The sequence below is a fragment of the Gambusia affinis genome, linkage group LG05 (assembly GCF_019740435.1).
Source record: "Gambusia affinis linkage group LG05, SWU_Gaff_1.0, whole genome shotgun sequence".
NCBI classification, from domain to species: domain Eukaryota; kingdom Metazoa; phylum Chordata; class Actinopteri; order Cyprinodontiformes; family Poeciliidae; genus Gambusia; species Gambusia affinis.
In genome coordinates this window covers 7,326,902-7,349,198 of record NC_057872.1, presented here as the reverse complement: position 1 = coordinate 7,349,198, position 22,297 = coordinate 7,326,902, and the positions used below count along the sequence as shown (strand labels likewise).

Here is a 22,297-nt window from a genome sequence, read left to right as displayed (position 1 = left end):
TCCAGTATCCACATTAAACACGGATGGATTCATAAATGGGCAGAATGAGACCCATAACAATAACTGTTTCTCTCGCTATAGTCCCTCTCCCCTCCTCCTCCCCTTGATCATCCTCGCAGCATTTCATGGTTGGTGGTATGGCTGCTGACGCCGACGGTCCAGCCCACTCCCACGTATCCCCCTCCCCCTTATTTAAAGTGCGAGACCGGGTCCAGATGCTGAGAACCGGGAGACAGACTGGAAGCGGCGGAGCCAGAGCGCGCAGACGCGTCTGGTGCGCAACAGGGGAGGAGACGCAGACCGACCGACGCCTCCAAGGTGCGGCGGATGGTTTGATGCTGCACGGAAGACTTTTCAGCTGTGGGAATATATCGCTTTTTTTGTTGTTTGTTTGTTTGTTTGTTTGTGTGAGGGCGTAAGTGTGTGTGAGAGAGAGCGAGACAGAGAGAGTTATATAAAGTGATGCGCAAAAAGTGAAGCGCCGGATTTCATTTAAAGTGGAGAAACCTGAGGTAGGGGGGGACCTAACAGGTGCGCGCATGGAGACGCGTCCGGAGTCGGTGGCGTGAAGTGGAAGAGAGAAAGAAAGAAAGAATAAGCATCAAGCAACAGGAATCCATCATGAACTTGTCAGAGTCCGTGTGGCTCGTGGGAGAGCCGTGGAACTTCAGCGCGCTGGAGGAGGACGGGGAGAAGAAAAACCTGTTCGGGATCGACACGAGCAACTACGTCGCGCTGCTGTTTTTCCTGCTCATCTTCACGCTGGGCGTGCTGGGCAACTCCATGGTGATCACCGTGCTCGCCCGGAGCAAGCCGGGCAAGCCGCGCAGCACCACCAACATCTTCATCCTCAACCTGAGCATCGCCGACCTCTTCTACCTGCTCTTCTGTATCCCCTTCCAGTCCACCATCTACGTGATGAACACCTGGGTCTTCGGCGCCTTCATCTGCAAGTTCATCCACTACTTCTTCACAGTCTCCATGCTGGTGAGCATCTTCACGCTTTCCGCCATGTCCGTGGACCGCTACGTCGCCATCGTGCACTCCAGAAAGTCGTCGTCAATACGCGTGGCGAGGCACGCGCTGGTCGGCGTGGTGGTGATCTGGCTGCTCTCGCTGGCCATGGCGGCGCCACGCATGCACTACTACAACCTGTTCCACGGCGGCAGGAACGAAACCTACTGCTGGGACGTGTGGCCGAATCAGAACCACAAGAAGGTCTACGAGGTGTGCACGTTTGTCTTTGGCTACGTCTTGCCCCTACTGCTGATTTCCTTCTGTTACGCAAAGGTAAAGAGAGGGATTGGGGGGGCGGGGGTTGCAGGGTGGTGGGTCAGTACACATAAATTATTAATCAACTATAAGTTCGACCTGCTGTCTGTTTTTGTTGCAGGTGATAAATCACTTGCACAAAAAACTAAGAAATATGTCCAAAAAGTCGGAGGCTTCAAAGAAAAAGGTAGGTGTTGAATTAGTTAATCGATTTGTTACATTTTGTGATTTATTAGCAAACGTCTCATTTGGTTATAAAAGCCGTGTGGCTGTCTGCCCAGGGCAGTGATACAGCCTGGGGGATAGAGGGGGGTTGGCAGCATGAACACTAGAAAAAAAAAAAAAAAGTGAGTTGTTGGTTTGGTTGCATTCTTATTAATTTTTGCCCATTTATTGAATTGTCTCCCTTGTGTTGCTTTTTCTCTTGAGCAACACTTCAGAAAAAATAAATAATAAAATGGCAGTACGGCCACCCTGACTGCAATTCATCATCTTTATTTCAAAATCTAATTTGAAAGTACTTATGTTTTAACAGTGAATGGAAATCTATTAAACACTGCATAAGATTTATGAAGCTTTTCAGAAATACAACCTGAGCAATAAAATTGCTCAGGTTGAGACATAAAAACAACAGAGGGGTTTATAACCTGGGATACATTATCAATTTATACTTGGAATCAATAAATAAGAAAAGACACTTTAAAATAATGTTTATTATGATCATAAAGAGCTGATTTGTTAATTATAACGCTGTAACAGGACAGGTATATCTTTCATTACGGAAATTTTCTTCACCTCTCACCTGATTGCCCCCCTCCCACAACCCTGCATGGTTCCACAGACCTTCACCGTGGATGGCTTCCTAAATCTCAAAATGTGTTTTAAAGACTCTGTGCTGACTGCAAAACAATTCATTTCCAGTTTGACCAGTCTAAACATATAATATCAATGGGGAATTGTTCACATGTGTAACTGGACTCCATCGAACCCATACCCAAAACATCCATATGTAGTTGTGAAGAACATAAACCACAATCTTTGGATTTCTTTGCCATCATTGGGCGGGTATAATTATCGGAATTAGATATGATGGATGGATGTGATTTTATGCCAGAGCATCAATTATTGTATTCAGAGACACTCCCATGTATCCAGATCAGTTTATCCACTGCAGATTGTTCTTGTTTTGACAAGGCATTTAACTCTTAGATCAGAGGTAAATGGGAGTGTGGAAACTTCCCATTATGATAATACCAGACCGTCCAGCATACACTCAGAGAGCTGCAGGTATTTCTCTACTAGATTCTGCATTCATTTGCCATTTTGGATAGGGGCGATATAGCTTTCTTCTTTGGGTGCCACAACCTGCTGGGCGCCACGTAGCAAAAATATAAACTAAGAAACCAACCCACCTAATGGACTGAAAGGCTGCAGGTCAGTTTGTCTCTTTGCCAACTTACCTTTCCTGTTGAAAAGGCTAATAAATGTGGCCCCAGAACACTGGGGCCACATTTGTTTCCATCCAATTAAAAATGCAAAGTAATGTTGCCATGAATTCCCCTTTCTCACCCGTCCATTGATATTGGTCTCCCACTTCTATGTTGTTTTTTTAACTGTGAAACATCAATTCTGTATCCATGCATGTTGTTAGACTTTTCAGAAAATGTTGTTTCTCACCTTATTTTGAGTTATTTGGTGGCTTGCTGGTTTGGCGGTGAACAATTAGGACTGCTGATCAAACGAAAAGAACTCTGTGCGCCCTACTTCAGGCAAGCATAGTTTATATGGGAACTATTCATTTATTTCCAAACTATGAGTGAAATATAGAGCAGGGGTGTTCAAACCGTGGCCCGGGAACCCATTTGCGGTCGTTGGGACAATTTTTGGCGACCTTCGATCACAATTCAAGAGTGGTGTACGTTTGGTTTGCCAGCTCAGGCAGTTGGTGCAGACGCGTTTAAAAAATAAAAAATAACAACAATGGTCTGACCAAGGCCTTTTAATATGATACAGAAAAATTACAAACTCCTCAAAATGGTAAATGTAAGGTGCAACATGCAGTTTTCAACTTTAGCCAAAACTTTGCTTTCCATTGAATATTATAGTAAATAGAACTGCAAACATCCAGCAGCTTTTGCTCAATAGTAGCCTTGGACCTGCCAAAATAAAGCAAGAGCGACGTGTTGGTGTTTCTGAAACGACGAACAAGAGATAAATAAAATCAAGAAAAAGATTATCATCAACCCCCTCAAAAATGTTGGAAATCATTTACCATTTACCTGGAAGACAAATATGCTTCGATCTACAGTTACTCTGTCTACAGAAGACAGACTGTACTGTGATTGTTTCATTCAAATAACAATTTCCTGTTGACCAGGTAAATGTAAAAAAAATAAAATACTTTTTGCAATTTTAATAAAAGAAATTTGTGAATACAAATTTTATGGTTCCCCAAGTAGTTTTGACTTGAATTTTTGTTGTTGTTGTTTTGGCCCCAATGAGAAATCGTTACTCTAAGTCTTTAATTGTCCTCAAGATGGACCGAAATTGATCCCTTTCGGTTTGTACAAAACGTCTCGTGGCAGACGGATCCACCTGGAGCCCAAAAGAAGACAGACTTGAAACAAACAAGACCATACAGGTACAAAAGTGGAAACATGACCAAATGGCTTTTATCTGCATGTCAAGTCAACAGGAATGGACCCCCTGTGGTGTGTTGAGAGCAAGCGATACAAGAAAATACCCCGTGCAACCCACAGGAGGTTGATGAAGCCGTAGTTTGATTGGTGCTTGGATGATTTGGTGCTAAAGTAAAGGGGTTTTCGCTGGGAGTTTGAACTTTTCTCTGAATCAAAAATCGTACACTGCGCAAACACAAACTTTTACTAGGTATTTTTGGTCTAGTTTCTAGTGCAAATACTGCAGTATGCTTGAAATAAGAAAACTAACTTGCAAGTAACTTTTCAACAAGCTGCTGAAGCTTGTTTTAAGTCACTGATTCTTTATTATTACAAAAGTTTTTGTTCCACTGGCAGACTATTTCACTTCTAGTAAGACATTTTTTTTCATGTCATAAGTGAAATAATCTGCCAATGGAACTAGTACTTTTTTAAAATCAATATTAAGCAATTATTGACTTAAAACAAGCTTCTATATCTTCCTGAAAAGGTACTTGCAAGTTAGTTTGATCGTATTTCAAATGTACTACCGTACTTGCACAAGAAACTAAACCAAAAATACTTGGTAAGGTTTTGTGTTTTTAACAGTGTCCATATTTACTTCGTCCACTGGCTGCTTTGTTACTTCTAGACATGCAGCCCTGCAGAAGAAATAACTTTTTTTTTTTTTTTTTTTGTTTTCCCCAGATTTCCAAAAGAGAATTATCATTGCCGTTGTGCTTCCTGTTCGCTGTCACACGCCCTCATTATACTTGGAGGAGGTCATTCCTGAAGCCGTCGTCTGCTTGATCGCTGATCTGTTCCTCAGTGCGTCCGTCGCTCCTCACAGCCGATCGGGCTAATAACACACTTCCAATAGCCACTGCTGTACCGCTGTACAGCCAGGTGGAGGGGGGTGGGAGGGAGGCTACAGACTCCAGACGTGGCTGGAGAGGGGAATGTAAATGTTATTTGATGTGATTGCATACGTCTCGGCATACATGCTTTGCTGTGTGAGGCTTGAAATAACCGGGCTGTGAGGCAGGAATGCCAGATATTCTTGTGATTTACTTGCACTTGTTCAGTGCAGCGTTGAGAGAACGGAGCTAAGAGGGGTTATTATAGCTCAACTATAAACAGTTCATTAAACTTAGACTGTAATAAATACATTTCTGAGATAAGATGTGCTCCTTGAGCGATGCAGATGTCAGAGAGAGATGAATATGGTGAAACTTTGCTGTGTCTCTTTTTGAACCTGTATTTCTATGCATTTGTGGCTCCCGAGCTGTAATCTCTTATTTTTTGTCCTGTGCTTCATTACATTAGATTAATCCGCAGTAAGGCATTGCGGACTCTTTGGAGAATCAATGAAAAGCAAATCATGAACATGCAGGAAGCAAACAAATCAGCTGCAGTCTTTTACCCATTTGTCTCATTTAAATTGTGTCTGGACGTGGCTTTTGTGGGGGGGGTTGTTCTTTAAAAACCTATCTGTGGATAAAAGTAATGTAGCCACACAGCAACAAGCTAGCTGGTGAAAACTCCTCAGAGGCAGCTTCTATGTGAAAATGGACAAAGGGGTGTTAAACAGCCAACAGATTTCACAGGAAAAACAAACTGGCATATTAGTGAAGTCAAAGGTCCGGTGTGACTCAAAGCCAGAACTCGCTCTAATAACCTTCACTCACTTTGCTTTGCAGTCTTCAAACATCAGTAGCCACTGGGTGAAAAAGTAAAACAGGCCTGTGAATCATCTGCTTCATGGTTCAACTCCTGAGTTAATGTGGTTTGATCCTTTTAGTGAGTTGTAGAGATTCAAAACAGTGGGTTTGTCTCTTTATTAAATGAAACATATGCGCGTTTTGAACCAGAAGTCAAACAGGATTAGTGATGAAGAAGAAATCGCTTCGTGTAAAAGTTTTCAACACAGTTTGTATCTACACAAACGCTCTTCTCCTACGTTCCTCAACTCTGACCAAAGTGGCAGCATCATTCAGATGCTTTTGACTTGTTTTTTTTTTTTTTTAGACTTGTATTCATTTGGTTGCAATTTACAGCTACACCACTGGATGTCACTAGAGATTTAAAAACACATTTTGTTTGCAAGACAATGCATGTTTATGAAAATATTAAAAATCCTTTAGGCAAAGCTAACTTGTGTTTAAAAAAAAAAAAAGAAAGAAAGTGTTTAAAGTAGCATTGAAGCCATTCCCGTTTAGTTCGCTGCAATCAAACTTTAGTTTGTTTGACTAAGATGTTCAGTTGGATGCGAATGCATTTTCGGACCAAAAAAGCAAACTCTGTTCCACCTAGAAACCCAAGGTTCAGTTGGGTTTAAGTGAACTCTGGTGTGGTTCGAATGCCTACATGAATGAAAAGCGGACTGGAGGCTCCAAAAAGCAGGAAATGGTCTAAAGCACAGGGCATTCTGGGTAAATACAACCAAAACAAATGCGTGAATCTAGCGCTAGTAGGAGAAATAGCTTGTGGTCTTTTGCCAAAAACTAAAGAGAAATCCTAAAATCTCACCCCACTGCATTTTATTCTACATGTTGTGAAGAAGTGGTGCTCAGGGTTTTCTTCATTTTTTAGTTGTTTCCATCACTGGTTCTTGGTGCAGCGCCACCACAGGCAAGGAGGAAACATAGCTGTTTCATTTGGGCAGTGTGAAAGTGAACTGCACTAGCTAAAAATGTGACAAATGGCGTCCTTTGGTTTCCAATCAAATCTATTAACTATCAGGTGTGAAAACACCTGTAAAGAATATGTAAGTGTAGAACATTGTAGTTTCAATTTAACTTCTCTGTATTGCAGTTTTTATAGTTAACGTGATCCTTATGTCAAAAAGCTTTGAATACAAATAGTATCCGAGTTTCACAAGTCTCAGAATGTGTTTTAAAGAATATATGACCAATGTAGTTGATGGTAAGTGAACTTAATTTATATACCAAGTTTCTAGTCAGACAGACTTGAAGTGCTTCACATTATAACCACATTTATTCATAAAAACAACACTTATACCAAAACCCAGGTTGCACATCAGCATGTGATTTGCAGGGACTGAAGAGGAAAGATTAAATGGTGTTTTTTTTTGTTTTTTTTTTATAGAGTCCTCGGCCTTTAAGTGCCACCAGCCTTCGTTTGACTTTTCATGTGCTTAATGGCAACATCATCTTCAGAAGCAAATCTGATTTTGGAAACCTCCCACTCGCTGCTCTTTGAAATGCTTCCCAAAATTGTGACCTGTCCCTTCAGGGGTGAACTTTTCTTAGCGGATCCACCTCCATCAAAGATGTTTTTACTTTCATCTACAGTCTGAAAGTCCAACTTTTACATATCAAAAATCAAAGGAATAAAAAAAAAATATATATATATATATAATAGCAATAATAGCTGCTTGTGCCACACAGGGAAAAAAAAAATAATAATAATAATCAAAAAATCAACTGGCACTTTTTGTGGATGGAAAAAGTCTTGTCAGCAACACTGTTAGCTCAGGGAAATCCAACGTGATTGACAGCTGGAAAGACCAAGGTTGTTCCCAGCGCTGTTTGCAAATCCACACATCAAAGGCAGACAGAAATGGTGTGGTTGCGAGAAACTAAAACACTTCCGACAACTCCCACATAATTACCTCGCTGAGCTGGAACGTTTCATTGGCGTTCCCTGTGTTGTACCAGTGAGTTCAACAAACAGCCAACATCAGCCCCGAGTGCTTGTTTCTCAGCTACCCAGGCTTCCAGATGGAGCACACAGATGGGTATGGATAATTAGGAAAATTAATATTTGGCCAAGTTTGCCTGAAATTGTCTAGTAGCATCTATAAAGTGAGACGGGGGGAGGAGAGCTGATGCTTCTGATACTCTGTCACTCTACTTATCTGGTGCAGCTGTAGAAAACAGCTTCCAGCCCAAACATGTAACCCAAATAGTTCTTTTGGTGAGAGTTCATACAACATGACTAGCAGATGTGACCTTATTGTAATGTTTTCCATGACATGTTCCTTACGAATGAATCAAGTCGCATCAAGAGCTACTTCCCAGTGGAACTTTAAGCAGCCTGACTCATGTGTTGTAATTCAAAACGACATATAAAGCTTCAAATTACGTTTAATTGGTTATGTTGCTGAGCGTATCGGAAAATGAATCATTTTAACATGATTTTGCTTCTGCAAACTAACCACTCAAACAGGTAAATATCTTCATTCTCTTGGCAGCTTTATTCACTTTTTCAACACTTTCCTTCATTAAACTGGCTGCTTTTGGCAGCAGGTAATAGACATTTATATGATGGTGTTATTCTTTTTAATGGTGGAAAACATTAATGCGTGATAGATTAGTCAAACTATTCATATGTAAAGTAGGCCGTATGACTTGATCTTCCAATGCTGGGATTTTATGTAAATGTACGAATCTATTTCAGCCATAAACTTTAATAGCGTGCATTTAGTTTTTTTGGGGGATTCAGAACGTCACATAGGAACCCTTATTTGTGAAGTGGATGGAAAAATATAAATATATTTTTTAAAGAAAACCATATGCATTACAGTTCAAATCAGAAGTTAAAATGAGACGCACCTTTTCTTCACCATCTGAAGTTAAAAACCACCAAACATCTCTTGTTTTAGGTCAGTAGAAATGACCAAACCTCTAAATGCTCCAATAATGCATCAACGCATCATGCATCAAGAGAAAGGACTCCAGTTGTATAGATTTGAAGGCAGCGCGTGGAGTTCTTTCATTCTCTTACATCAGACTCTCCTTTATTATATCTGATCTGCTGCAAATCCTAAGCTAAAGCTTCAGCTCTGACCGTGCGCACTAAAGTTTTGAAATTCTCCATCTGATGTGCACCATATGTTTGGACTAGGTGAAACAGACGTAAAAAAACAAACAAACAAAAACAGAGATGTTTTAAACATTGGTGTATAATTTTAAATACCAAACTTGTCTTTTGATTTTGGAAAGATATGCGTTTGTTACGAGAATTCATTCATCGTCTCCTCTATGATCTATGCATTACTTTAAACCTTCCATCTTCTTTCTTTAAGTATTAGTTAAGCCATCAGGAAACTGATTAAACGTTAAATAAATCCATCTTTTTATAACTCTAAGAACGTAACGGGCAGATCAAGCCGCATCTCGATCGGTTGTTTGTTTCAAATGAACACTTTTTCTTTTTGTAGCCTTGAGCTTTTCCGACTCTTATGCAAGAGAGCATCTGACTTTGAGGGAAGCTTGGAGGGAAAAGAAGAGGAATTAACTAAATGCGACTGTCAGGATATGTGGGTTTCATACGCAGAAGTGGCGAGTAGATTTTGTATTTTAATAATAATTAAAAAAAAAAAAAAACTTACACAGGGAGTCAATGCAAAACAAAAATCATAAATACAAGAAAAAAGCCAGCAGGGAACACTGGAGAAAACGAGGAAAATAACTGGATTCAACAGGAGGAACCAGCAAAGAATGAGAGGAGCAGGAGTGTTTAAGAGCCAAAGTGGCACGGGGGACTAGAAAATAAATCTAACACTAAAGAATAACTACACCTAAAAAACAATGAAACTAGAGTAACAAGGAACAACTAGAGACTAACTAAAACTAGAATCACTGAGAAAGATTCAACTAAAATAAACAGACTGATCTAATCAAAGAAAGAGACTTAGGAACACAGAATAATAAACAACCCGGGACATGACGGTGATACAATTCTCTCGGGAACCTTTGGCCTGAGAGAAAAGCGATAAAACAGGCCTCAGATTTGTGCAAAATCAGCCTGTGGAGTCGGTTCTCTCTGTGCAGGTACAGACATTCCTGCCTGTGATTCTGCCAACAGAGAACGCACAACCGCTGGTCAAACCTGCTTTTGAAGCTTTACGGATGTGACAGTGAGCAGAACAAGTAGTTAGGGCGAGCGAAAACTACACAACCAAATTTGGATACGCGTGGCTCCGGCTTATCTTTTTATTCTGCACAGACTCTCGTCTTGGTACCGGCTCCATGTCTCTGCGTCTATCAGCCCATCGTTCCCTCTCTGGCTCTCTTTATTGTCTGATTAAGCATTGAGCACACAAAAGAGGATGCACCCAGCGGGAATTTAGAAATGCCTGTCACATCATATTAAGCCGCCCATTAGGAAATAGATTGTCAAACAGTATAAATCCTATGGTTTACCTTTCCAGAAAGAGAAAGGTCCAAAATAAAGTAAGAAGAAATGACTGGAGGGAGTGAAGGACTGAGTCAGGCAAAGAAAGGTCAAACTGATTTACTTCCAAAGCTTACTGCATATCTGAAATGCGTCTACGTGACAAGTTTGCATGTTTTGGTGTTGTTGCTGCAAGTTTGCAGAATCAAAGATTTCAGCTCTCTGCCCATGATGGAGGCCCTTTCAGCATGAGTATGAGTCAAGAGAGTGAAATCTGCTCATGTCTCTGTGCTTGGCTGCATGAGCCTCCATGAACTAGGAAACACTAAGATTCTATAAAACCAAAAAGAGTGAAATTTATGACATTTTTGAGTTTCTTTGTCCAAATTCAGAAGAAAAGAAAACTTTTAGTGCCAAAACTGAGACAAATGTGAAAAACGCAAACACCCGCGGTAGCTTCAACCACCTGGAGTCACAGAGCGCAATTGTGAAAAACATGTTAATTCATTAGGTTTTCAATAATAATACTGCATACCATAACCTAGTCAGTAATCATGATTAAAATAAACAGTTTGGTCATTTAAACAAGCTGGAAATGACTGGATAAAGTTCAAACCGAGCATTAGTTTGGTTTAGGTGACTTTGACTGCCACTACGGTTGCTCAGGGATTCAGCCAATCAAATTTAAGACTTTTTTTTTTTTTAAAGACCTTTTTAATGCCACCTTGAATAAAATTGAAAACCCAAAAAACTATAAATATAGAGGACGGTTAGCAAAACCTGTTAAGCTTTTTGTGTTCTGCTCTTGGCAACAGCTTTGTGCTTTCCGCTCCAGCCTTTACCCCAACGACAAAATGTAAAGTTGTGTCGTTGCTTTTCGTTTTTGTTTTTTTTTCCTCACAGAATGCACCCAGCCTCGTGTGAGTTGGCAACAGACGCGAGTCAGCGGCGTTAACAAACATCTTCCAGCCAACTAGCGATAACTTTGCACTTACTCGTTATAGACACAAAAATAATAGCTAGCAAGTGTTTATTAGCAGCTAGTTAGCGGTAGCTCCAACCACCTCGAGTCACAGAACGCAATGAAGATGTCTACGAGCGACTCAAACGTTTGCCTGAGAGAGAGAGAGAGAAAAAAAACTACATCTAAGAGATAAAATAGTCATGCCACAACTAAATTTAAGACTTGTGATTAATTCACTTTTGTTTGTCATGAACGTGAGACATTTTAAGGCTTTAGCTACATGAATTTCAGGCATTTTAAGGATGTGGCTCTTTTAAGCTCTTTTGGGCTCTTTTAAGTATTCCAGAAAATGTTGGTATTTTTACACACAACCTTCTTCAGAGGAAAAAGAGAGATAATTCATCTGTGTGAACAGAACAGAATTGCCTTTTTTAACGTCAGAGGTCCAAAGAGAAAGAATTGAAATTCATAGTATGATGAGAATAAAGTCAAAATCTTTCGAGGAAAAAGTCGGACTAATACGAGAATCAAGTCATATTTTGAGAAAATTTATAATGCTATGGCTTTACTAATATTTTTGCCTTTATTCTAGTGATATTATGACTTCATTCTTGTAATATTATGACTACGTGGTAACAAGCAGCTTTCCCTGCTGCGTGGAGCAGGTAGATAAGTGAGCATTAGACTTTGTGTTAAGGTGAACTCTGGTCCCCTCTGCCTTTGAGAGGATCGCACATCTGAATCCGTGGAGTACATAATTAATATGCAAGTATATAACGAGGTTCTGTTTACTTCAGCGCTATGGGGTGTGTAGAAATGGGGGTGGTCAGAAGCCACCCACTGAGAGGTCTGCTTCCCCTTCAGCTCTGAAATCCATCTCTCATTGCTTGGCTCACTGTTATGATTTGATTCTCAGACGCTTGCTGTCTCACCGCAGCCACTAACTGCTGGCATGCAGGCCAGGAGAGCTGTTTTTCCCCAAAGCCTGCAGACCCAAACAGAGCTAACAAGAGAAAGAAAAACACCATTTAGAGTCCTATTGTAGCGAGATTTGGAGGGAATGCCGCATCACTGGCTCTGTGCGCATCGTGAAAAAATACTTAAGAAAAATCAGCCGACACATCTTCACTTCAATGCACCTATGGATTTATTGTACTGTCTCCACGCACCTTCCCTTCAAAAGATAATGACTATGTTGAATGTCTTTAGGGATCAAAAATCTCACCATTGAAATGAAATGTTTTAATTCGTTTTTTCATTAAAAATCAACCCCAATCCCATCCTGTTTGTTCTCCCAGACCGCTCAGACCGTGCTGGTGGTGGTGGTGGTGTTCTGCCTGTCCTGGCTCCCTCATCACATCGTTCAGCTGTGGGTGGAGTTCGGGAACTTTCCGCTGACCGAGGCCTCCTTCGTGTTTCGCGTGGCCGCGCACTGCCTGGCGTACAGCAACTCGTCGGTGAACCCCGTCATCTACGCCTTCTTGTCGGAGAACTTCAGGAAGGCGTACAAGCAAGTCTTCAAGTGTCAGATCGGCAACGTCGACTGCCCGCTTAACGACATCAAGGAGATGCGCAGCAAGGCGGATACTCCACCCTCGACTAACTGCACCAACGTTTGACTGGCTGTCCGCCGGCAACATGATCACTAAATGAGCCGAGACACTGAAACTCACTGAGTAATGTCGACTAAGTGATCAGATGAAAGTTGGTGTTCATTTTAATCATGGTGAGTATTTGCCTACTCTCATGTGTTGTGAGTGTGTAGCGTAGCTACACCGCAGTGGATCGACGTCTGCTCACGAGAAGAGCCTGCAGTGTCTAAAGCTCAAGGCAGACAATTAAATCACAATGTATTTATATAGGTATACAATTCAAGCATTCATTTAAAACACTCATTTAATCTTCTGATTTTCAATTTAATTCATTCAATTTTGCTTTGTACCAAGCTGAGGTATCACCAACTGTTTTAAATGTGTTTTTAAGTGTCTGAAGAACAAATGCATTTTTTTCCTCTTTAAAACTGCTTCATGCAATTTCAATACCTGCCTATCTCAGCATGTTCTTAATTTTTGATCTCAGCTGTTTTCAGTGTACATTTTGTAGTACAAAAGAGAAGCTGTTCTGGAAAGCTAGCTCGCACGTTTTAGACATCAGAATAACGCTGTTCCCTTAGAAAAAGAAGAGCCACAGCATTCGGGAACCTAAAAGACTTCATCTGTCACAAAGATATTGCCAGGCGTGTTGTTTCCTTCAGGCTGTAAATTAAGTTTAGCTTGCTAATGGAATCACTTCAGGGTGGGCAGAGTGGGGGGTGAGTAATAAAGGCCTTTTGCTTCTGATTGATATCAAACTAATCTATATTCTTTTTGTTTCACAAGGCTGGCTTCTTCTTTGTTAAATTGGATAGAAATCCTCAAATTCAGTTTCTGAACAACAGAATAGAAATAATAGAAAAATAACGTCAAGCTTTCAGATTAGCTTTTTTTTCCAGATTTTGTTATTTGATGGAGCTGCTATCATTAAATAATTCAAACTGTTGCTAAACGGAGGGATCGGAGTTCTCATCCCAGAACTTCCACCTTGAAGTGTTTAGTTCCTGTCTGTTCCATGGCTGAGATGAATGTTTTGGATAATTTTCTTTAGTAGCCACAAAGCTAACAGAGTAGCTAGCTCATTAGCTTTAAGCTCTAATTCACTTTTTATAAACTAGGTTTATTCAGTTGTCTCAGTATTTGACTGAATTACCGAATATCAGAAACTTAAACTTAAATTAATGATGTAATTCAAGCTTAAATTTTTTTTTTATAATATATACTATTTATCCTTCGCAAAGTATTTTTAAGAGTTCTGCTTCCAAAACTTCAAAAAACGACCTCAGACGTTAAAGTCACTTTTACAGGACACCAGATAAAGTCCTGTGTGAGAGCAGTGACCTTTGACTTCATGACGACAGCGCCCCTTACCTGTCAGTCACTGCTACTTGTTTCTCTTGCTTACAAGAAAGGATCACGAGCAGTTTGGAAATTTGTACTGTGGATGCTAAAGGCTAAAGAAAAGCTAAAGCGAAAGGTTCTCAGTCTTATTCTTCACTGTTGTCCACATTTTTGATGCGTCTCCAGAACAACTGATTCAGATTGTTGCATTACCTTCTCAGCATGCTATCAGGTAAAATGTAATTGGGATGTACTTGTGTACTTGTGCTTCGTCTGGCCCAGACATCTCCCTACGACATTCAGTCATTCACACATGTAAGCTACATTGTAACCACTAGAAAGGAAAGCAACTTACCCAAGGTCATAGCGACTGAGACAGACAGATTGGGGGTGTGAACCTCCAGATATGTAAAGCAGGAGGCAGCAGGCTAGCTAACATAGCTCGGCTACTTCGCTGGCTACAGTGAGCTATAGCTAGCCTCTCAGTTGTACTCAGTAACGAGCAGAACAGCAAGTCGCCCTTCACTTGTCGCCGAGAAGCAATAATATTCTGCACAGTTGGCACGTTTACTGAAAAAACTCAACTAGATTCAGCAGGTGTTCGAGTCCATATTTTGTACTTCACTCTTCCACTGATGTGTACATCTGATAAAAAGTACAAATACCAAATGACACTAGCTTTAAATCTCATTCCTGCGACTGAATTATAATGTAGTTCAAAAAACAAGCCTGAAAAATCAGTGAGTCATTTCAAAAATACTTGGACTGCATTTTAGGAATGTGTCTGAATCATCTAGAAGAAATAAGTATTGTAACTAAATGCTTGAAATCCAAGCTGAGGGGGGAAAATGGTCAAATCATACCCACTGTGTGCACACAAGCTAGTTCTAAGCTAATCTATTTGACAGTAGATTTAAAACTTCCTCACTTATAATCACTGAATCCTCCCTTTACTGATTAACAATCAAAGTTAATTCCATCATAATGCAGGTAATATTGGAGTGAATGTAACTCTTTGAAGGCAGTGTGCGCTTGCAGAGGCTGCCAGCAGCCTAAAGGCTATCCCGGCTGGGAAAGCTGTTGCCAGGAAAATTGAAGTGTAGCGTCTTATCTAATGTGCCGCTGCGTTGACACAGAGGATTCAACATGGAGGTTTTTGTTTTATGAGTTGTTAAAAGGCACATAAGAGCAGTGCTTGTGACCGTACAGTGTTTGTACATCTATTGTGAGAAAATCTGCTTGTATATATTTCAAACACTAAAGCCGATATTCACACATCTACGAATACCTTGAATTGTACATATGCAGTCGCTCGCTGCTATTTTTGTCACTTTTGAAGCTGTGTTGCCTGAAATTGCTCCTCTGGATCTAAAACAACCACAGACCTAATTTTGAGGAAGAGGAATTTCTTTTTTTAAGAATTCAACCCAAGATCACATGGATTTTGCCAAGGTTTTATAGCGCACAGCTTGACCTCGGCACGCAAAAACAAAAAAATTACACAACATGAGCTCGATGAGTAAAAACCACGGTGTGTTGGGTGTTTACTGCCATCCTCTGTAGTGACATCTGTAGCCATCGTTTAAGTTTGAACAGAAAAAAGAAAGATCCAAAGATGTGACGTGAATGTTCAGCCAGAGGTTATGCTGGCTCTCTTCTCCTCTGCAGTGGATTAAAAGCACCTAATAAATGTAACCAGCGGGCTAAGCCACTTTTCAGAGTCGAGGATTGTTTCCCAGAGAGGAAGAGAGATGCTGATGATGACTATGCTCGGTGTAAAGCTGTAAATGCTAACAATCGCGAGAGCTTTCTTGTAATTCAACCTCTAATTGACAGTAAAATCCTCTGAGGCTGTTCTTTGGGGATTGTGCTGTTGGCACATGTATTTATTTGAACTGAGGTAAAGTCAGCAGCTAAATTGAATAATGTGTCACTATAAGTGTGTTTTTTCTTTTTCTCTGCCCTGTCGACATCTACAATACATCCACACATTGTTTCATGTAGTGTGAAAAACCAACGTAGTAAAAAGCCGCTAAAAGTAATAGAAAACAAAGAGTACTTGCAATATGTAGAATGTAGACGCTGCCCAAATTTTGAAATGAGGCCAAATAGAAACATAAAAACTGATACTGCACGTCACCCTAAACAGACCAACCACACGGTAGTGGCCGCGTCATGCTGTGGGAATGCTATTCTTTAGTTATAAGGAATCTGGTCAGGTTTAATGAGAGATTAGATTTCGCTAGTTCTGCTAAAAACAAAAAAATCAAAACAAAAAAAGAATCATTTCAGCAGCTTCAAATGACTTGAGACTGTGACTAAACTGCACCTTCCAGCAAGAAAGTAACCCTGAAACCTTCCTCCAAATCTACAATGAAACTGACATTGTTTAAATCAAAAGAATGTTCATATGTAAGGACAGAAATTATGTTAAATTCTGTGGCTCACAGACAGTTTTCATCTTGTAAGGTGTGTTTTTTTTTCCCCGTTTTGCTAAGAAGATTATAGCCCCATGTTCCAGACTAGCTGGTAGAAGTTACAGTGAGAAGTAAAGTAGTTCAAGTTCACACCACACTTTTCAGAATTTTACTTGTGAAAAAGTCTGAAAACTCCACTGTTAGTTTCGTTCCATCATATGAGGTCCCAATAGTGCATCAACGTTTGGTAGTGAGTGTGAGACTGTACAGTAACCGGTGCTGTTCTTTGATTCCTCACGAGGTTCACTTTCTTCCTTTTCTTTATTTTTTACAATCAAGCTTACTGTCGTGTTGGTTTTAGCTGTGCTGCTGTTATGTAAAAAGATAAACAAATATATATTTTCTTGTCTTTTTTTTTTTTTTGTTCTCTCTGCTGGACTGCGATTTAATGTTTTGGCTTGGCTTACGTTGTGTATGTAGTGTTATTTGTATTATAAAATAATAAACAGTATTTGCTTCAACAGATTGGTCCGTCTCTTTAAAAAAAGGAAAAGAAAAAAAATTAAAAACGGAGCATTTTCTAAATTCCTGTCTGTTTTCACAACTGTATTTCTCACGTCTTGCTACGGTTTCTGCTTCTATAAAAAGAGATTTTCCACAACCTCATTTTTAGCCCAAATCAGCCAAGAAAAAGAAAGGATCTGTTTAGGTTCCCACCGTGCCTCTGGGTTTCTTTTCATGATTATTTTGTGAAAACGCCAGCGGTGTGAAAACATTTATTGCCATCAGATAAACACAGAGGTTCTGGATAGAGTCTAACTTAAATATTAAAATTGTGCAGGTGCACGTTTATCGTCTTTATCTTAATTTTTCGCTTATGTTCGAGATCGCATCACATCAGATGTAAATAACGGTCGTATGAGAGCAAAAACAACGAATTTTAGCAATGTTGGTCTGGATTTCTGTTTGGCTAAACAAAACCAAATAAGGTCCATTTATTGTAATTATTGCAGAAACTTCTGTTTCAGAAAAGAAGATATCTAGTGAGGTTTTTAAACTCTAAGACAATTACGGGGAAACAATGATTAAGAGAGCACTTGGGAATATTAGACATTTTTCCGTGAGGTCGGGTGCTGATGTTGGACACGATGGTCAACATCACGAGGTGTTTCTGTTTCGGGTTGTGGTCAGTGCCCGTCTCCAAACGACGTCACCATCCTCCACTCCGGAAAACCGATAAGAGGTCGAGAACATTCAGAAGATTTTCCAGCCTCCCCAAGAACGGATTTACCGGTTTGGGCTTGTTTTTACTCACAGAATAATATCTGTTGACTATAAATTTCTCTGATTACCTGAGAGCTCCGGTGTCTACGGTGGAGTAAGTATTTACCTGAACCCGGCTGTGAGACGGTCAATCAAGACAATACGGTAAAGAAGCAACAGATCATTCCAAATATTTATTTAGGTTTCAAATTAAACTGTTTAATTCTAATAACATGGTAAATGGTAAGCATAAATGTCGATTATAATTATTGTTCATACTCGTTTTACCTTGTTTTATGACCTTCTGAGAGGTCTTGTCTTATTTCCTGATAGAAACAAAACACCTGGGTTAAATGAAAATCATTTTTAATCTGAATCTGGCAGTGGTATGAATCATTGTGGGCCGATCTATAAGTAGCCCAACTGACAAGGTCAGATATAAGAAGATTGCTTCATTAAAGTAGGTTCTACAACCTACTTTATTGTTTTATTTTCCCTCACCATTTCTGCATTTCACTTTTTTTTTTTTTAGTCTTTAAAGGTCATATTTTTTGTCATCTACACTGCACATGAATGAAAAGGAAATAATGAGGATCACATCTCGGCTCGGTACGCAGCCCACTCACGTTTTCAGACGAAAACATCCCACTGTCACTCTGTGTTGCTGTTTACAGCAAAGGTTATATGTTCTCCTGTAAACTGAAGGTGGTCAGTGTCAAACGGAAAAGAATCAGCGCATTTCTTCTGGCCGTGCTCCGAAGTATTACAAGGTTGGGCGGCGTGAGGGGGTGGCTGGCACTGCATGTCCTTCAAGACAAAAACTCGTGAATTGCTCCATCAGGTCGTCTGCCGGTAAACCTGAGGATTTACGAGATTTACGAGCAGTCGGGTTATTATTATTATTTTTTTTTTTTATGACTGGTGAGGTGAGTTTGGACAGATTTATCACTGTCCAGTATCTTAAGTGTGACCACTTGCCTTCTGGCAGAAGATGCACGCTTCTAAAAAAGTACTAATTAAACAGCAATAAATTTTATGCCTCCCCTCTAAATCTATCTCCAGGATGTTCTCACCCTCGTTGTACGCAGGACACCGACTCCCTCTGCAACCTTGACTGGGACCATGGTTTCTGCTGTGTCTGACATTTTGACGATCTACCTGAAGGAAGTCGACATGACAGCGCTTGAGCTCAAAAATAAAATTCCTTAAGAGAATAATGTAGTCGTTATCTCATGGTACTACAATGAAAAGTATTGTGTTGTGTGTTGTACAGTGTTAAAGTTGCGTTTACAGAGGTCAATAGATAAAACCTTGAGTTTATGGCGTCTTTTTCAAACCTTCTCCAGTTCGGACAAAGCACGTCGAAGGAAATAATACTTTAATACTTTTGGGATTTTGCTTGCTGTGCGTGGAGCAATCACACTCCCAACCCACAAAGCCAATGAAGGAGACAACGGATAGGATCTCGACCAAAGGAAGAAAAGTCACTTCTTCTAAAGAAACGCGGAGAGAGGAGGTGCGCTGTTTTCTCCAGTGTTGATAGTTTATCTTTCAGTGACGCCGAGGATACCAAGACTGCATTGATATTCTGACGAGAAATAACTTTTATCTATTTTCTTAGGTTCTTTCATCTTCTTCTTCTTCTCATTTTCTGAGCCCCTCATTCCTGAGAGGCTGTAGTGAAAACTGCATTATTTCTGAACGGAATAATATCGCTCAGCTGAGTCAAAATAGTGTGGAAAGACACAAAAGCTCGTCCACGAGGACCAAGCTGCGTGTGCACACATCGAGGAGACGAGTGTTCATGCGACGTGATTAGCATGCTGCAGCTTTTGTGGCAGTAATTAAACCTCTCTGTTTGGAGTTCTTGATGATTAAATGAATGTTTGTTTGGGGTGCAATCCAGTGAACCTCAACATCATTGCCAGCCAGACCCTGTTGACGCTTTGAATATTTGCAATCTAAACTTATGCCCAAAACTTCTCCACAACTTCCTCCCGGTTCCTGTCTTGCTGTGTTCCCGGCTCTTAACGATGATATCTGATGATGTCTGCTCTGTTTATTCTGAGATAAAATCACGCATATTTGGAGTCTACTTGCTGATCAGGTAACATTTGAACGCACGTGGCTACGTTGCAATTTCAGGGTAAAAGAGTAAAAAGGAGATGACAACAAACACAAAAACACACATATGTGGAACAAACTGAAAAGCATGTATGGTTTTGGGCAGAAAGGGGAAACGGTTGTTTACTGTGTACATGTGTGTATTGTAGAGGTAGAGGCAATACTGCACATTGATTCCATACCACCTACATACAGGGCCTGTACTGATACCTGTATCAGTATTGATATCGCCCATACCGATAAAACAAACTTCTGACATTTAGATGTTCTGTGGTTTTCCTTTTGAATTATTTTATGCATCTGCAAAACACTTTATAAACACGTGAGCATAACTTGTGTATGTTTCCGTGAATAAATAAAGCCCAAATATATCAAAATAAAAAAAATTTGAAGTAGAGTTGAGAAGCTACAGTACAAAAACTAGAACTGCAAGCAGTTCTGAATGGGTGTCAAGCCCAACCCAGCAACTAATACTGATCGATTCTTCAGCTCGATCGGCCCATCTCCAATGGATGGATGGATGATTTTCCTTCTACTGTTTTGTGCTGGTTTATCGCATAAATCCTCAGCAGTATCTGCTGATGTTTGCCATTGTTCTGCGACAGACTGTGAGAAATTCAAGTGGTACAAATTATTTATTTTTTTCTTTTCTTTTCTTTTTTTTTTTAAATAATCAACTTGCACGCTGTCAGGAAAATGCTGAATGAAAGCGTATGAAAGACTCCAGACGTCTCACCAAGGTTGTTTCAGACGGTCAGGCTGGGGAAAGAAATAAGTCTTTATTGGACGATTCGACCGTACTAAGAATATGTTGCAAATGACATTCCAATTTGAGAGCTGTCACCTTGCTGACAGCTTTCATAAATATCTCCTATGACTGAAAGTTTGCTGTGGCTCACTTGGTATGTGAGTGTGGATTGCTCCCACAGAAGCACTTTCGTTCTGCGAGTACTGTCAGTGGTTGGTCACAGCTGTGTACCTGTAGCAGTTTTCTTCCACCGAGAAAACTGCTACAGAGAGCTGAGCCCGGATTTGCTGCCTGAGCTCATGGTTAGATGTCATTATTACGCGGGACTAAGTGAAGCAGACCCTTGTCTATTTCACCTGAAGTGAAATAGACAAGAAAGAAAAAGCCTGCGATCTGAAAAAGCTTCTAGGCAGATTTGACAACTCTGGCGGATGTCTAAGAAGAAGGAAAAAAAAAAAACATGGTGCGAAAATAATATAAAGGATTCATAAGTATCCTTTCATCAAAACTCATAAACTGCTTTTTACCAAAAAGAAACACTCGCTAAGTAATACAGAAAGTGCACGACCACTGCATAATGCCTCAATTTCTTTCTTCCAGAGGAAAAAATTATTTCTAATTTTGCGATGACACCTCGAGCTCAGCACAAAGGCTTCATCCACTCCATCCCACTAGAGGAAGAGAGCAAAAAAAAAAAAAAAACACTCTCTGTGCAAGTGGCAGAAAAAAAAAAAAAACAGCCCTCTTTCACTCGCTCACCCAAAAACAAAGATGTTGCTCACCCTGCGGAGGAACAGACAGTGCAGGCCCATTTCTCCTGAATTGGCTGTTATCTAATTGACGTTGATGGAGAGTGAGGATGGTCCAGAATGAGCCAGGTGCAGATGTGACATCGAAACCAGGGACCACATTGAAAAGTTTGTCCATTAGAGGGGAAAAAAGGGAGTGCAGTGGTACGACTAATCTCTGTAATGCATAATCTATGTTTCACTGAGGTTTCCTGTCGACCCTTTTACATTTCAAATGAACCACTTCTGGACCATTGATTGAACGGGTGTTTTCACATCGAATAGTCCGGTAGATGCGGTTCGACTGGGCACCTAAACTGTAACATTCGTCATGTTTTCAGCTGGTGTCATTCCAGAAATGAAGTGACTGCATTTGATGCAACTCAAATGGAGACCAATGTGGTCTTTTACCTTTGTGGTAAACATCCATCCATCCATTTTCTATTCACCCTTTGTCCCTAATGGGGTCAGGAGGGTTGCTGGTGCCAATCCCCAGCTAACGTTCCGGGCGAGAGGCGGGGTTCACCCTGGACAGGTCGCCAGTCTGTTGCAGGGCAACACAGAAAACATACAGGACAAACACACAACCATTCACACACACACACACACACCTAGGGAGAATTTAGAGAGACCAATTAACCTGACAGTCATGTTTTTGAACTGTGGGAGGAAGCTGGAGAACCCGGAGAGAACCCACCATGCACAGGGAGAACATGCAAAGTCCATGCAGAAAGACGCAGGGCCGGGACCTTCTTGCTGCAAGGCAACAGCTCTACCAACTGCGCCACTGTGCAGCCCTTGTGGTAAACAATACACATTAAAATCCAATGAAATGTTTGCGGCTGTGATGTGACAAAATATTCAAGGCGTACGAATACTTTTGCAGGCCACTGTATTTCTTGCCTTGTTTTAGTTAGACTTAATCAAACCAGTCTTAACTTATTTAAAAAAAATAAGTTTTTTAAAAATTATAACTTCAATTGTTGATTA

At 40.4% G+C, this 22,297-nt stretch overlaps 1 protein-coding gene across 1 annotated transcript; it reads left to right on the top strand.

Moving 5' to 3' along the window:
• Positions 1-243: 243 nt before the first annotated feature.
• Positions 244-16,891, top strand: galr1a (galanin receptor 1a). The gene is made up of 3 exons (XM_044117796.1): positions 244-1,290; positions 1,394-1,459; positions 12,333-16,891. Exons 1-3 carry the CDS (start codon positions 622-624, stop codon positions 12,651-12,653), a joined length of 1,056 nt encoding a protein of 351 aa, XP_043973731.1. The 5' UTR covers positions 244-621; the 3' UTR covers positions 12,654-16,891.
• The last annotated feature ends 5,406 nt before the right edge of the window (positions 16,892-22,297 follow it).